The sequence below is a fragment of the Heteronotia binoei genome, chromosome 3 (genome assembly GCF_032191835.1).
Source record: "Heteronotia binoei isolate CCM8104 ecotype False Entrance Well chromosome 3, APGP_CSIRO_Hbin_v1, whole genome shotgun sequence".
NCBI lineage: Eukaryota > Metazoa > Chordata > Lepidosauria > Squamata > Gekkonidae > Heteronotia > Heteronotia binoei.
Window position 1 is genome coordinate 70616040 of NC_083225.1, and position 13035 is coordinate 70629074.

General features: G+C 45.6%; 1 protein-coding gene across 1 annotated transcript in view; it reads left to right on the forward strand.

Moving 5' to 3' along the window:
* GRPR (gastrin releasing peptide receptor) overlaps positions 1-11044 on the forward strand; it is a 36224-nt gene extending 25180 nt beyond the window's left edge. Inside the window, exon 3 of the mRNA XM_060235118.1 lies at positions 10384-11044. Within this exon, the coding sequence (XP_060091101.1) occupies positions 10384-10776 (393 nt within the window). The 3' untranslated portion in view covers positions 10777-11044. The remainder of the gene's footprint in view (positions 1-10383) is intronic.
* Positions 11045-13035: the final 1991 nt, after the last annotated feature.

Consider the following 13035-nt stretch of genomic DNA (forward strand, 5'->3'; position numbering starts at 1 on the left):
TAATAGTGAAATCAGGATATCTTTGGGTACTTAAAGTGAATGGACAAGACAGATCTTTCTGCAAACCTGAAAAGAGGTCTAGAATTGCAGAAAAGTGTAAAATCTAAAAAAAAAAAAAAAAAACAACCACAAAAAAACACTGGGCAACTTAAAAATCCTGTTTATGATAAAAAAAGAGGACCTGTAGTTTCAATCAACAGATTTCCTCAGTGGTTGTTACTAAGCAACCACAATATTCCAGACTTAAGTTTCAGTCAATAAAATGGCAGGGAGAGGAGTCAGGGCCCTTTCAAGGTTTATTTTGGCCCTGGAAGGAAAAGTCATTGAGGCCAGGCCTGGCTAGCACTACCACTCCAGGTTGAAAAATTCCAGGATATTTTGGGGTAGAGTCTGAGGATTTGAGGAGGGGAGAGGCCTCAACTGAATATGATACCATAGAGTCCACCATTAAAAGCAGTCATTTTCTCCAGGGGGTCAGATCTCTGTTGTCTGAAGTTCAGTGTAATTCTGGGATATTTCCACATACCATCTGGAAGCAACCTCTGGGTGATGATGCTATCTGATTTTCATGACTGAACTACTCCTGGCTGCTTGCTACTGTTCAACAGCAGCAACACTATGAAAGCCAGTGTGGTGTAGCAGTTACAGCTTCAGAGTAAGGTATGTGAGACCCAGGTTCAGATCCTGTGGAAGTTCACTGGGTATTTTTGGATCAGTCACATGCTTTCAGCCTAAGCTACCTAACAAGGTTTTTGTTTGGATAAAAAGGAGAAGCAAATAATGTAACCTGCTTTGGTGCCTAGTGTGGAGAAATGTGGGGAATAAGTGAAGTAAATAAATAATAAATATAGCTGAAGATGGGAGGCAGTTAAAAGGTTGGTGAATAGCTGAAAAGGAGAGAATGAGGCAGGAAAAGGATATGGGGATTGCCAAAAGGAGGGAAAGAGGTTCGGAAATTCCTGGAATGTAATGCCATAGACTTCATTCTCCAAAGCAGCCATTTCCTCCAGGGGAACTAGGATTACTAACCTCCAGGTGAGGGCTGGAGGTCACCCAGAATTACAGCTACTTTCCAGATGACAGAGATGAGTTCCCTTGGAGAAAACGGTTGCTTTGGAAGGTGGACTTTAAGGCATTATATCCTGCTGAGGCTGCTTCCCTTCCAAAACCTTGCCCTCCCAATGCGCCACTCCCAAATCTCCAGGGTTTTCCCAACTTTGATCTGGCAACCCTAGAACTGATCTCTGTAGTTGGGAGATCTGTTGTGATCCCAGGAGATCTCCAGTTCCCACCTGGAGGTTGGTAACATGAGAAGAAGAAAAGGAAGCAAAAAATTGAGAGATTATGGGGGTTTATAAGGAAAGAGGAAATAGTGGGAGAGGGGAAGGTGAAATGCCTTCTGCAAGTCCTTGCAGGTTGCTACTTCTTAATGGTTTTACTAAACATTTTACTAAGCGTTTCCTTTCTTCAGCCTTTTCCTTCCTCTCTATATCTTACATTTGAATTGATAGGAAGTTAAATAGGATTTCTCACCAGTCAGGAGGAATGGGAGTGAAATTTAACCCTGCCAATTCATGATTTCATTTATTAGATTTATACACAAGGCTTATTGGTCTGTTTCAGACATAAATACTATTGGCATTTATTGTATTACCTTCTGGCTTTATACCTGAAATGCAGATGTCAAAGCAATAGTATTTATTGAAGATCACACTTCTGAAGGTGTATTTAATTTACTAAATAGTATTTAGCATTTAGTTCACAGCAAGTTTCATTTGCAGAGTTTAATTTTCATTTAGCATTTTGATAAAACTTGCTTCTCAGCAAGCCCAGGTTACCCATCCTTTGTCATGGCAGCTCTTACTTTTCAATTGATTCAGTTGAAAGGAACAGAGGATTTAAAGCATCCATGATATATTGAATTGGTTGTACAGTTGCTGGTTACCAACTTGTTTCCTTCGGGGCAGAATGAACACTTTCCTGAGGAGCTGAGCTATTAATTCATTCAAGCTTCTCTCTTCACCCATGTATTGCAAATTGTGTTCTACCATCTAGGTTTGGCAATAGACTGTCAGTGCTGAGCTGCAGGGAAATGAAGTTAGACATCTGGCAGGATTACTGCCTACCTTGGACAGAATTCTTGTATCAGAGGCAGGTTGAGGTTTTAGCTGAGTAAGCTATATGAAAGGCACACAGAAAAGCAGAGAAACGACAGGCACAGAAGCTGTAAGGAGCCAACATGTGAAGCAAGATTAGAAAAGCCACAGTCTGGTGTTGCCTAGGCCTGACCTGAAAATATTTATCAAGTAATATTGCCTCCCAAGTCAGAATGAAAAGTCGGACACAATGCATTGGTATAAATAATGGGCCACTTTATTAATCATCATAATAAAACGCCAAGGGCACCCAAACTGCGGCTTGGTCAGGGCTAGGGGTCTCAACAGACCGCTCCCCTGCCATTCACAAGTGAAAGACCCAGCCCCCAGCCGGCGCTATGTGACGCAGCTACCACCAGGCCGGCCCAGCTGGGAGGCACGCCCCAGAGGGCCCAACCACCAGATGCACGTCTCAATGGAAGGCACCCTCTAGTCGAGCCTCTGGGACAGTCTGCATTCTCCCCACCCCGGGTCATCAAACCCCAAGGTTGATCCTGCCAGACCCCAAATTCCCCAAAAGGGGGATGCTTCATGGTCCTCCCCTAGCCGCATAGTACTGTAATCCAGAAAAACCTGCCACCACTAAGGCCAAGTCTCTACTTAGGGCTTAACACCTGTCGCTACCCACAGCCCTTGCCGGAGATCTCTCAAGAAAAGCATATTATCCTTTTCTGAGAGATGTACCCCATCCCCTCTGTAGAGGTCAGGAAATTCCATAGAAATATCCAGATGGGGCAGATAGTGGCCCAACCCCCCTTCAAATGCCTTCCTAATTATTTTATTACCTTTGTAGCGTGCCCTCTCAATAGCTGCAGGGTCCCACGCACTGGGCGTGGAAACATGGCTGACCAAATTATAGTGGTCCCAGGCCATTGCTCCCAAATGTACTGAAAATCCTCATGGGCCTACAAGACAACACCTTGCCTTGCACTAGCCCGAGATCATTCCCGCCTAGGTGAATAATTAAAACCCGAGGAGGAAGGCCCATGCTCCCTTGGACTAACAAAAGCAGCAGGCCCAGCCACTGAAGGCCCCAGTGCCCCTGCCACTCGACACAAACATACTGGCTGAGTCCCAGCTGAGAGCTGAACAAAGTTCTCCAAGCCTGATGAGTGGCCCAAAACACATGGCTATGGCCACAGATGAGAACTTGGGTCCTCTGGCCAGGAACAACAGCATCTAAAAAGAAAAAACAGTCAAACAAGAACTTAAACCAGTAACATTACAGTCAAACAAGCAAAGCTAGGGACTGAGCAACGGTTGAACATAAGATTTGTAATCCGATGAGCACCAACGTCCAAAGGAGGAGGAAAGATACCCCAGGTTAGCAGCTGTTGAAGCTGCCCCAATTCTAAAGGAGTAGGTCCCAAACCGCACCCCAGACAACCCCAGCTCACCTAAAGCCCGTGACGTCACAGCCCAAAACTGATGCTTTGACAGCGAGCTACTCTTATTGCGACAAAACAAAAACCCTTCCTTGGGCCCCCGAACTACCAAATAAGCAGCCAAGGCAGAACTGGACACAGCTCAAACTCAGAGCAGGTGCCAAGCTCCAGCACAGTACCTCTTTGACACTGGTCCATCTTAGAGCGACAGACAGTAATTACCGCCTTACCCTCAGTTAACCTTAGGTCCCGTCGCAACAAAGCATTACCATAAACATCGTTTCTGGACCATGCCACTAGCTCACTGACTCTTAAGAGCCCCGAAAAAAGGCTACCAAGGACGCAGCATGAAACAAAATGGCCTCAAAATATGAAGCACACACCGTGCCCCAAACCCCCTTCAGGCCCCTAAGAATCAGAGAGGAAATAGGTTTCTGTGCGTCCAGCCTAGGACCAGCCTCTCTGGCCCACCCCTCCAGCATTTTTTGGAGATGAAAAACAGCTGTTTCCTCCTTATAACCCAGTGCCTTACTGGCAAAATCCAATGCAGACAGGCGCCCCCTAATGGATCGCATGTAGAGAAACACAGTAGTGGAGAAACTGCTCCACCAGGAGGAGCCAAACAATGCGATACCCCACCTCAGCCCTAAAACTGCCACACAGCACATTCGTAAGACTTCCTGGTGCTAGGCGCAAAGGCTAGGTCTATTGCTCTGCAGGCCTCGGCTTGCCAATCAGCCATAGCTCCTGGGGCATTGACACCGCCTCTCAATCAGCATCTGGGGCCAGCTGACAAAACCTCTCCATCTGTTTATGAGAGAGAGTGTCAGCCACCTCGTTATTCACCCCAGGAACATGCTTGACTAAAAACAGTATGTAAAGCCGCAGACAACGCAGAGTGAAGGCCCGCAGCAACCTCATGACCCACTAGGATTTGGATGAAAAGGAATTAATGACATGGACTACCGCCATATTATCACACCAAAAATGAACTATGCGATTGGCCATATCCTTCCCCCACAACCAAACTGCAGCTAGAATGGGAAAAAACTCGAGAAACGTAAGATCTTGGTTCACTCCCACCTGCCTCCAGGAGTCTGGCCAACCGTCCACGCACCAATGTCTGCAGAAATAGACTCCAAAACCCAGAGATCCAGCAGCATCAGACATGACCTGAAGCTTAGCTTCAAGCCTCATGTCTTCGCTCCAAAAGGAGATCCCATTAAAGGACTTTAAAAATTCTTGCCAAACCCCCAAATCTTCCCTCATGCTGCTGGTAACCCGTGTTCTATGCTGCGGCAAGCGTAGACCTGCCATTGCTTTAACTACCTGCTCTAAACCCTTAACAGAACTAAGGTTCCCAGACAAAAATGGAACCCGGGCCCCCTGAAAAGGGATCCTAAAACCAAACTTGAAACCATTTAACAGGTAAACGCTGTCAGGTCTCTATGGATACCTGGACAGCCAGCGCTCGAGAGGACCCACCTTTATCGGACTGGGCCCCTTTCCAGCCTGATAACTTTCCCCTCCTGGCATCTTTTGATTCTTACGCACCCGGGCTTTAGGGCAGTTATTGAAGGAGTGAGGCCCGCCACACATGGGGCATTCATGCCTGAACTGACAAGCCTTTCTGCTACACACTCCCTGAGAACCAAACTCCCAACAAAGCAGGCGGGGTTGAATCCCCTGCCCCACAGAACTGCAGAAAGAGGCTGCAGAAGCCGAGGAGGTAGGACCCGACCTGGCCACCAAATGACCGCTATCAGAGCAGTCACCTAAATTTGGCCGGGCAGGAGACATGACCTGCAGTCACAGCTGCTGGTGAATACGGTCCCACTGGAGGGAAGGCCCCAATGTGGCCCTCATCCTGAATTCCTCGTCATATTGAATCCAGGCAGGCCCACTAAACATAGTGTACCCTTTATAAATTATATCCAAGTACTGGATGAGTGCAGCCGCCCTCCAAGACTGGGCATGTGCAATCACTCCAGCATAGATAAAAAAAACCCTGGCAGCCAATTCACCCAAGTCCAACCCACCTTGTGCTTCTTCAATTTTTCCTTCTCCTTGTCGTCCAGATCCTCCTTATCCTTCTTTTCCAACTCACGAAACAGAAGGAAGAAGATATTGACATACTCCCCCTTTAAGATCTTATCTTTTGTTGCTGGCAACAAATGATCCCCTAAAGGCAAAGCAACCTCCCCAAAAGGTAAGGCGGTAAAAGGAACCATCCCATAAGGAGAAGGGACGCCCCAATTCCCGATGAAAGAACCTGCACTACCTTGCTGTCCCACACCTGGCCAAACTACACCGGGGCAACATTGCCCAGTAGGCCAAGCCCAATTTGATAATGGCCCCACCCCTGCAGGGGAAACAAACCCTGTACTCACAGCAGGGATGCCCTGCCCTGCAGGTGAAGCCGGACCCCAAGACCCCCAAGGCCAAGCCAGCCCTGCATATGCTTGCGAATGTCCCCAGCCTTACCGACGGATCCAGCTGGCACCACCATTGACCCAGCTCCCGCAGCTCCAGCTGATGACACCGATCTTGCATCTGGACCGCCAAGGCCCATGGCGCTGCCAGTGAAGAATGCACCAGATCTGCCCTCAAAAATAGACAACCTGGTTAGTACATTCGCTTGGAGCTCCCTCTTTGAAGCCCTTTCCCCTCCTGCCGCTTCAGAAGGAGAAATGCCCGATGCCTGTTCCAGCACCCGCAGCCTTTGCATAATGTTCACATTAACAGCCTCGTCACCCTCCTCAGAAGATGGCAGCTGGGGTGGAGGCCTTTTAGCAGGGGCCTTAGGGGCCTTTAGCGTTGGCTGCTTCCCTTTTGGCTTCCCCGACCCCTTTCCTCCAGGCATCTCTATAACTAAAGCGGACCCTCAAAATGGCTTCCGCACAATACCAACAAAAATGGCCGCCCTCCCTTAACTAAGAAGAAGGGTACCCAATATGGCCACCAACTAAAATGGCTGCCCTCCCTTAACTAAGAAGAAGGGGACCCAATATGGCCGACCTACAAAATATCAGGGAAGCAAAATGGCGATGCAGCTAAAATAGTAATCCTTCCCCTGCCTGCCTGAAGTAAAACCACCAAACCCAACCACTTCCCTGTCAAAGGAGGGAGGAGACTGGGCACCCCAACAATAAGAAGAGAAAAAAGCAGCCTTGTGTGATGCTGGCTCCAAACAGCCGACAACCCTCAGTGTTCGTCCTCACCGCCCCAAAACAACAAGAGAGCGCACAGTTCACAGGAGAGGCCCTTCGCCCATCAAGACGGCCGCCACCGCCAAAGACGCAGCCTCTGAGCCTGGGGAGCGCCCAGCTCCCAAAAGACTTCCCTCGCCTGCAAAGACGGCTGCCGCCGCCACAGACACAGCCTCTAAGCCTGGGGAGCACCGAGCTCCGAAGAGACTTCCTTTGCCTGCAAAGACGTCTGCCGCCGCCACAGACACAATTGCCGAGCCTGGGGAGTGCCCAGCTGCCAAGAGACTTCCTTCACCTGCAAAGATAGCTGCCACCACCACAAACATGGCCTCCGAGCCTGGGGAGTGCCCAGCTCCCAAGAGACTTCCCTCGCCTGCAAAGGTGACCGCCACCTCCACAGACATGGCCTCCGAGCCTGGGGAGCACCCAGCTCCCAAGAGACTTCCCTCGCCTGCAAAGTCGGCCGCTGCCCCACAGACGCAGCCTCCAAGCCTCAGGCTCCTGAATCCCCGCAAGACCGCGCTAACCCCGACGAAGAGGCAAGACCTTCTCCCTGTCAGCACTCCAAGCTTACGAAGATTGACCCTTCAAAGCCGATTGTCGTCGAGACTGAAGCAGAGACCGGAGGTCTGGCCGTTACAACGACCTCGCCTCACCCCCTCAAATACATGCCCAAGTGGGCTGTAGATCCTCCCTTCCCTCCCAGGGAGGCAAACCTTGCTACTGCAGCCTAGCAGCGTTGCTGCAGGCTGCAAGCATCGAATTGCCTCACTAGACCCCATGCTGGAACTGTTCTTCCTCTTCTCCTTTCACTGTACACCCTCAAGTGTCTCACTCCACTGACGTTCAGCACACCAAATGGCAGTGTCCCAGTTTGAACCCCATGTGATACAGCCTGCCTATTTATTTTTTACCATATTTATAGTCCAACATGGTGTGGAATTATACAACATGAAAATTAGGGGAGCACAATGGACACTGCAATCCTGTATTGGAGATTCTCTCCAGGACAACAGAAAATCATAGCATGGCCTTTGGCTAGAATGCACAGTATTTTAGCCGATTAGTTGCTTTTAGGCAAGATGGCCAGACTAATGCATGGCAAACAAAGATGGTTGAGCCACCTGGAAGCAGCAGCAATGGATAGTGGGCAGGGCCAAGAAGTAGAAGGCAGGCAAGCAAGGACAACAGCCCACTTGATTGTTCAGAACAAAAGAGGGGTATAGATTGAAAGAAGTCAAATGCTGCTTGCTAGCTATTAGTGAAAGTATAGTGATCAATTGTTCCAGTATAAGAGAAGGTCAAATGAATACAAGAATCCTTTATATCTCTTGACATTCTTCACTGTATCTTTATAGCCCAGGCTATAAAAACATAGGCACAGAATCCATAGAATCCCCTGCACTGCCAAGTTCACAGCATATATTACCAATCGTGCCTGGCCAGCATGTTTTGTGCCAAATTTTTTTTGGGGGGGTGGACTGTTGGTAGCAGGGCTGGCTGAACTCAGTAGGCAAATGAGGTGGAGATGGATTTCCCAAATCAAACTGAAAACAAAGAGCCATGTGTTACTCTAGTACTTCTGTCTCTACTTATTCCCATACTTTGCACCTGAATCCTGTCCCAAACCTCAAAGCCATACCTCATTGGCAGTAACCAAGTCAGTAAGTGTAGCCATTGTTACCTCTGTCTAAAGGACCCCATATCCAACTTTTTTTTCTGAGCAAAAATGCTGCAGAAAGTTTTCTGGTGCACCATCAGCTTAAGTGGACACCCAATACCCAAATGTCAGTATGACAAGGGATCAGTATTAACCTGTAAAGCCCCAGATGCAATGGCACATTTTCTTTTCACATGCATCCAAGGTGTGGCTTCTTGACATAGGGATCAGATATGTGATCTGTTCCAACATAATTCCAATATTTTTATACATGGTTGACTAATAGCCATGATCCTTCTCACTCCCCAAAGGGATGAAAAGGATTGCATGTGTCTCGGATACCATATTTACAGCATTTGTATGTGATTGCCGAGCTAACAGATGACGTGTAATGCCAGGCACAAATGATTTCTGAACCCCACAATGTGAAGCACAACATCACAGAGGTCAGTATTTGAAGAAGATCACAGGTTGCTTTCAAGTATCTAAGTAAAAAATGATGTTTGCTATGGCTTGAGTGGAAGAATTTTTCATGTTACTAAGTGTTAGAGGAAACGAAAACAGACTGCATTACTACATAACCATCCCAATAATCTACTGGAATGGAAACCACATGGAGAAATGGGATGCTCTGCACAGAATCCCAAAGGTAGATTCTGGCATCAAACATGTAGGGCTTCTTGATTGGCTCAGTTCTTGGCATTAGACTGGAAAACAAATGTCTGTCTCCAAAAAGTTGGCCATTGCTGTCTGCTCTGCAACACTGTCTGTCTCAGAGGAATTGGGGAATGAAACTGGACTCCACTTAGGGAGGTGAGAAGTTGGGCCAGTCCAGGATTCAGACTTTTATTTCCAAATAGGTAATGAGGGCTGTCAAAGCTGATAGTGATGACCATCTGCTGGGCAGTAAGGCAGGTGCAGTAGGCTGAGTGCAATTACCTGAAGATTTGGGCCATTAAATGAGAGTGTCTGTAGGGATTTTGTAGTGGATGATGGGATGATACAAGCCACATCTGGCCCCTACTGTCCAAGGTGGTCTGGACAGCTTGTCTACTGCAGAGCAAATGGCAGAAATTTAAAGGCCAGCATTTGCCATTGGATCGGCAGTTTAAGACCCATATATTTGGCATGGGATGGGAAAGTACTGCGTTTTCCCATATTTTGGTTTTGATCTCTTTTGTTTCCCAGATTTTGCATCTAATATGCTAAGCTGGGTAGCGTGGAAACTGAAATTACAATAGGATAAACAATTCCTCAATGGAATTAAACAGAAATAAAGTATATCTTGTTCATGTAATACTTTGCAATACATTTGATCATGAATATTGGGTGACAGGTCTAATGTAATGGTGGCATTAAGAAAAGTCACTCAGAAATCATGGTCCAGATGCAGCCTAGACTGGCTCCTCAACACACTGTTTTATCTGCGGGCAAACATCAATCAAGGGAGTGATTCCTGATTTTCACACAGTGCCATTAGAGCTGTATCATATATGAAGGTCTTTATATATGCATTCCTGTCTGATAAGTGTCATCAAATTGCAGTTGACATATGGCAACCCTGTAGGATTTTCAAGGCAAGAGACATTCAGAGGTAGTTTGCTATTACCTGGCCCTGCACAGCAACTCTGGACTTCATTGGAGGTCTCCAACCCAAGTACTAACCAGGGCTGACCCTATTTAGTTTCCAAGATCTGATGAGATCAGGCTAGTCCAGGTCAGGGGATGCTTAGAAGAGCATAGATCTCATTGCACTGAGTAGGATATATTTCTCAGTAAAACTATGCAAAGAATGAACCTATAAACTTATTTAGAAGGGTCAATTTCCATTTTCTAGCAAAGCACTGCATTGTTTACAGGATGGGAAACCCAGCTCAGAGTGGTCCCTTGCAGTCTTCTGGCAAAAACACAAGTGTTTGCTTCTTCCATTAAATTCAAAATTGCTGATGTACAATTCCCTTTGTTCTTTTCAGATGGAATCCCGAAAACGTCTCGCCAAAACAGTGCTGGTTTTTGTTTGCATCTTTGCTTTCTGTTGGCTGCCCAACCATATCATCTACTTGTATCGGTCATACCATTATTCAGAGGTGGACACTTCCGTTCTGCACTTTATCACCTCTCTCTGTGCTCGAATCCTGGCTTTTGCTAACTCTTGCATAAACCCTTTTGCACTCTACCTACTCAGCAAAAGTTTTAGGAAACAGTTTCATCATCAGCTGACATGTTGCAAAGCCCGTGTTCTCATTAGGTCCCAGAGCATGGGCAGAAGCACCACACGAATGACGTCTCTCAAGAGCACCAACCAATCAATGGTCACTTTCAGTTTCATCAATGGCAACCACCATGGCCATGAGGGCTACGTATAGCAGGCACACCACACATTGAAAGCTATCACAATGTCTGTTTAGCCATTGATGTCTGCTTTATCCCAGTACGGATCAAATGTACATACAAAGAGAGTTGGATAACAGCCTGAGAACCTGCAGCATGTGAGCAAGGTTCAATACAGAGCTGAAGGGCTGCCCCACAGCTGTGCATGCTTTTAGAACCTTGTCTTGTAATATTCTGGTTTATAATGTGTTTAAACACCCATCAGCTAAACGTGGGCATTGAAGGCATTCAGAATGTTTGAAACATGTTATCTTGTTCTTTTGGGATGGCTATATCACAAAATCTTGTGGTAGCCTTGGCAAGAGGTGGGGAATGCTGCATTTGGCTACTTTCCCACAAAGACCTTACTGTTGTACAAAAGCAGTCACAAGAACCAGTGTAAAGTAATATCCTGGGTCCTACTCGGTTAAAACTCTTCCCTGCGCACTGGTAGCATATGTTGTCTGCATGTATATCCTTGTGAAACACTTGCATGGACTGAAAAGTGCTCGGGGATGAGTTATGCAACATTTAAGTATATATCCATACACAGAGAAAATTAACATGACCATTTTCAAAGAAACAGTATGTTCTTTTCTACCTTTGGTTGAAATATTTGCATAAAATTTTCATGCAGTTTTGCCTGCCCCTTCCCCCCAATGAATCTGGTTCCTACTGATAACATGATGCCCACTCCACATTCTTGAGAAAACACCTTGTTGCACTAATATAAGACAGCAACCTAGGCCTAGAGCAACCTAGAGCATTCCAATGAATTCAGTGGGGACATATTTCTGAGTAAACATGCTCTGAATTGTCCTGTATGTGGGAGGCTTTTCTGAATTAAAAAGAAATTCAAAGCAGATACTATTTCAACTTGTCAGAAATCTCAAAGGGTTTTTTCCCCCCAGTACAGTATTAATTTCACATTGCTAAAGGTGTAAAGAGACTTGATGTTTACTGGGGCTTGGTAACCCCCATTGAAATAAGCAGTATGTTGTACACAATCTAAATGTGAAAGTGTGCAGTTGTTTTAATAAAAGTGAGGTTGTTGATGTTTACAGTTTAAGTGTGTGCATTTGGCCATATTTTGGAGGATTAAGCACAGCACTTTCTAAATGTTACTAGTGTTCATATCATTCCCTTCAGGGCAGATGTAAATTTATGTCAAAATATACCATGCAGAGCTTTAGATGTTCAAGCTTGAGAAACAAATATAAATTGAAACATAAAATTCTCATTGTAGTTTTCAGAGATGTAATGTAATAACAGTATGTGCTGATAGCCATTAAAACATCAACCTTTACATTCCCAGCACAGTACATCAGATTAATCCATTAATTTACTCGAAATGGTATATCATATTAGTGGGTGGACACAATGAGATTAGAAATTCTTTCTTTTCCAGTGTGCAGTCATTTTCAGGGATGCAGCTTCAGAGATGAGAAAAATGATGTAAGCCATTTTGAGTCCATATAAGTGAGCAGGGTGGGATATAAATGAAGTAAATAAACATTAACTAATCAAAACCTGAAATTATTTGAAGTATAGTTACTATAATTTATATTGAAAAATTGATGATGGTCAGATACAGGGAGTAGTGGCTCAGCTAACATGTAAGTGACAGGGATATTTTCCACTCAACAGTTACAGAGCCTCAACAGCAAAGAGGATTGTGTTGATAGGTCTTTCCAAAGTAATTCCAATCCCATTACTCCAACTGATTTGAGAAGGGCTTTTGCTTGATTCTTTCTGTGCACTGGATGCTGTTTGTTTGCTGTTGTGGTCTTCCTGGGACTGAAGAGACTGGGTGCACCCATTTTAATTGTGTGTGCCTGTGAGCACATCTTGTTGGAGTGACTGGGTGCACTTGCCTTAATTATGTACCAATTGATTAGTTCCTGTGGGCACATCTTGTGACTTCTAAACTGCTTGTTCAGCTCATGAAGTTTCTCTGTCATTGATTATGTTATTGGATATATAGAGATTGCATTACAAAAGACTCAGAAACTTGGTTAGCATTAACATTGTATTTTATTTTATGACATATAGATAGTCCTAAGAGTTATTGAATATTTGGTCTTGGCATTCTCCTCACTGGTCACCACCTGGAGGCTGGCAATCCTATTACAGGAACTAAAAGGTGGTATTAGGAATCAGGAACATCCTGAATCAAGCCTTATCCTTGCTGTGAACTAACTAGATAGTTGTAGGTAGACCATTTCCTTTCAGCCTTTGCTGGCTTTGATATAACT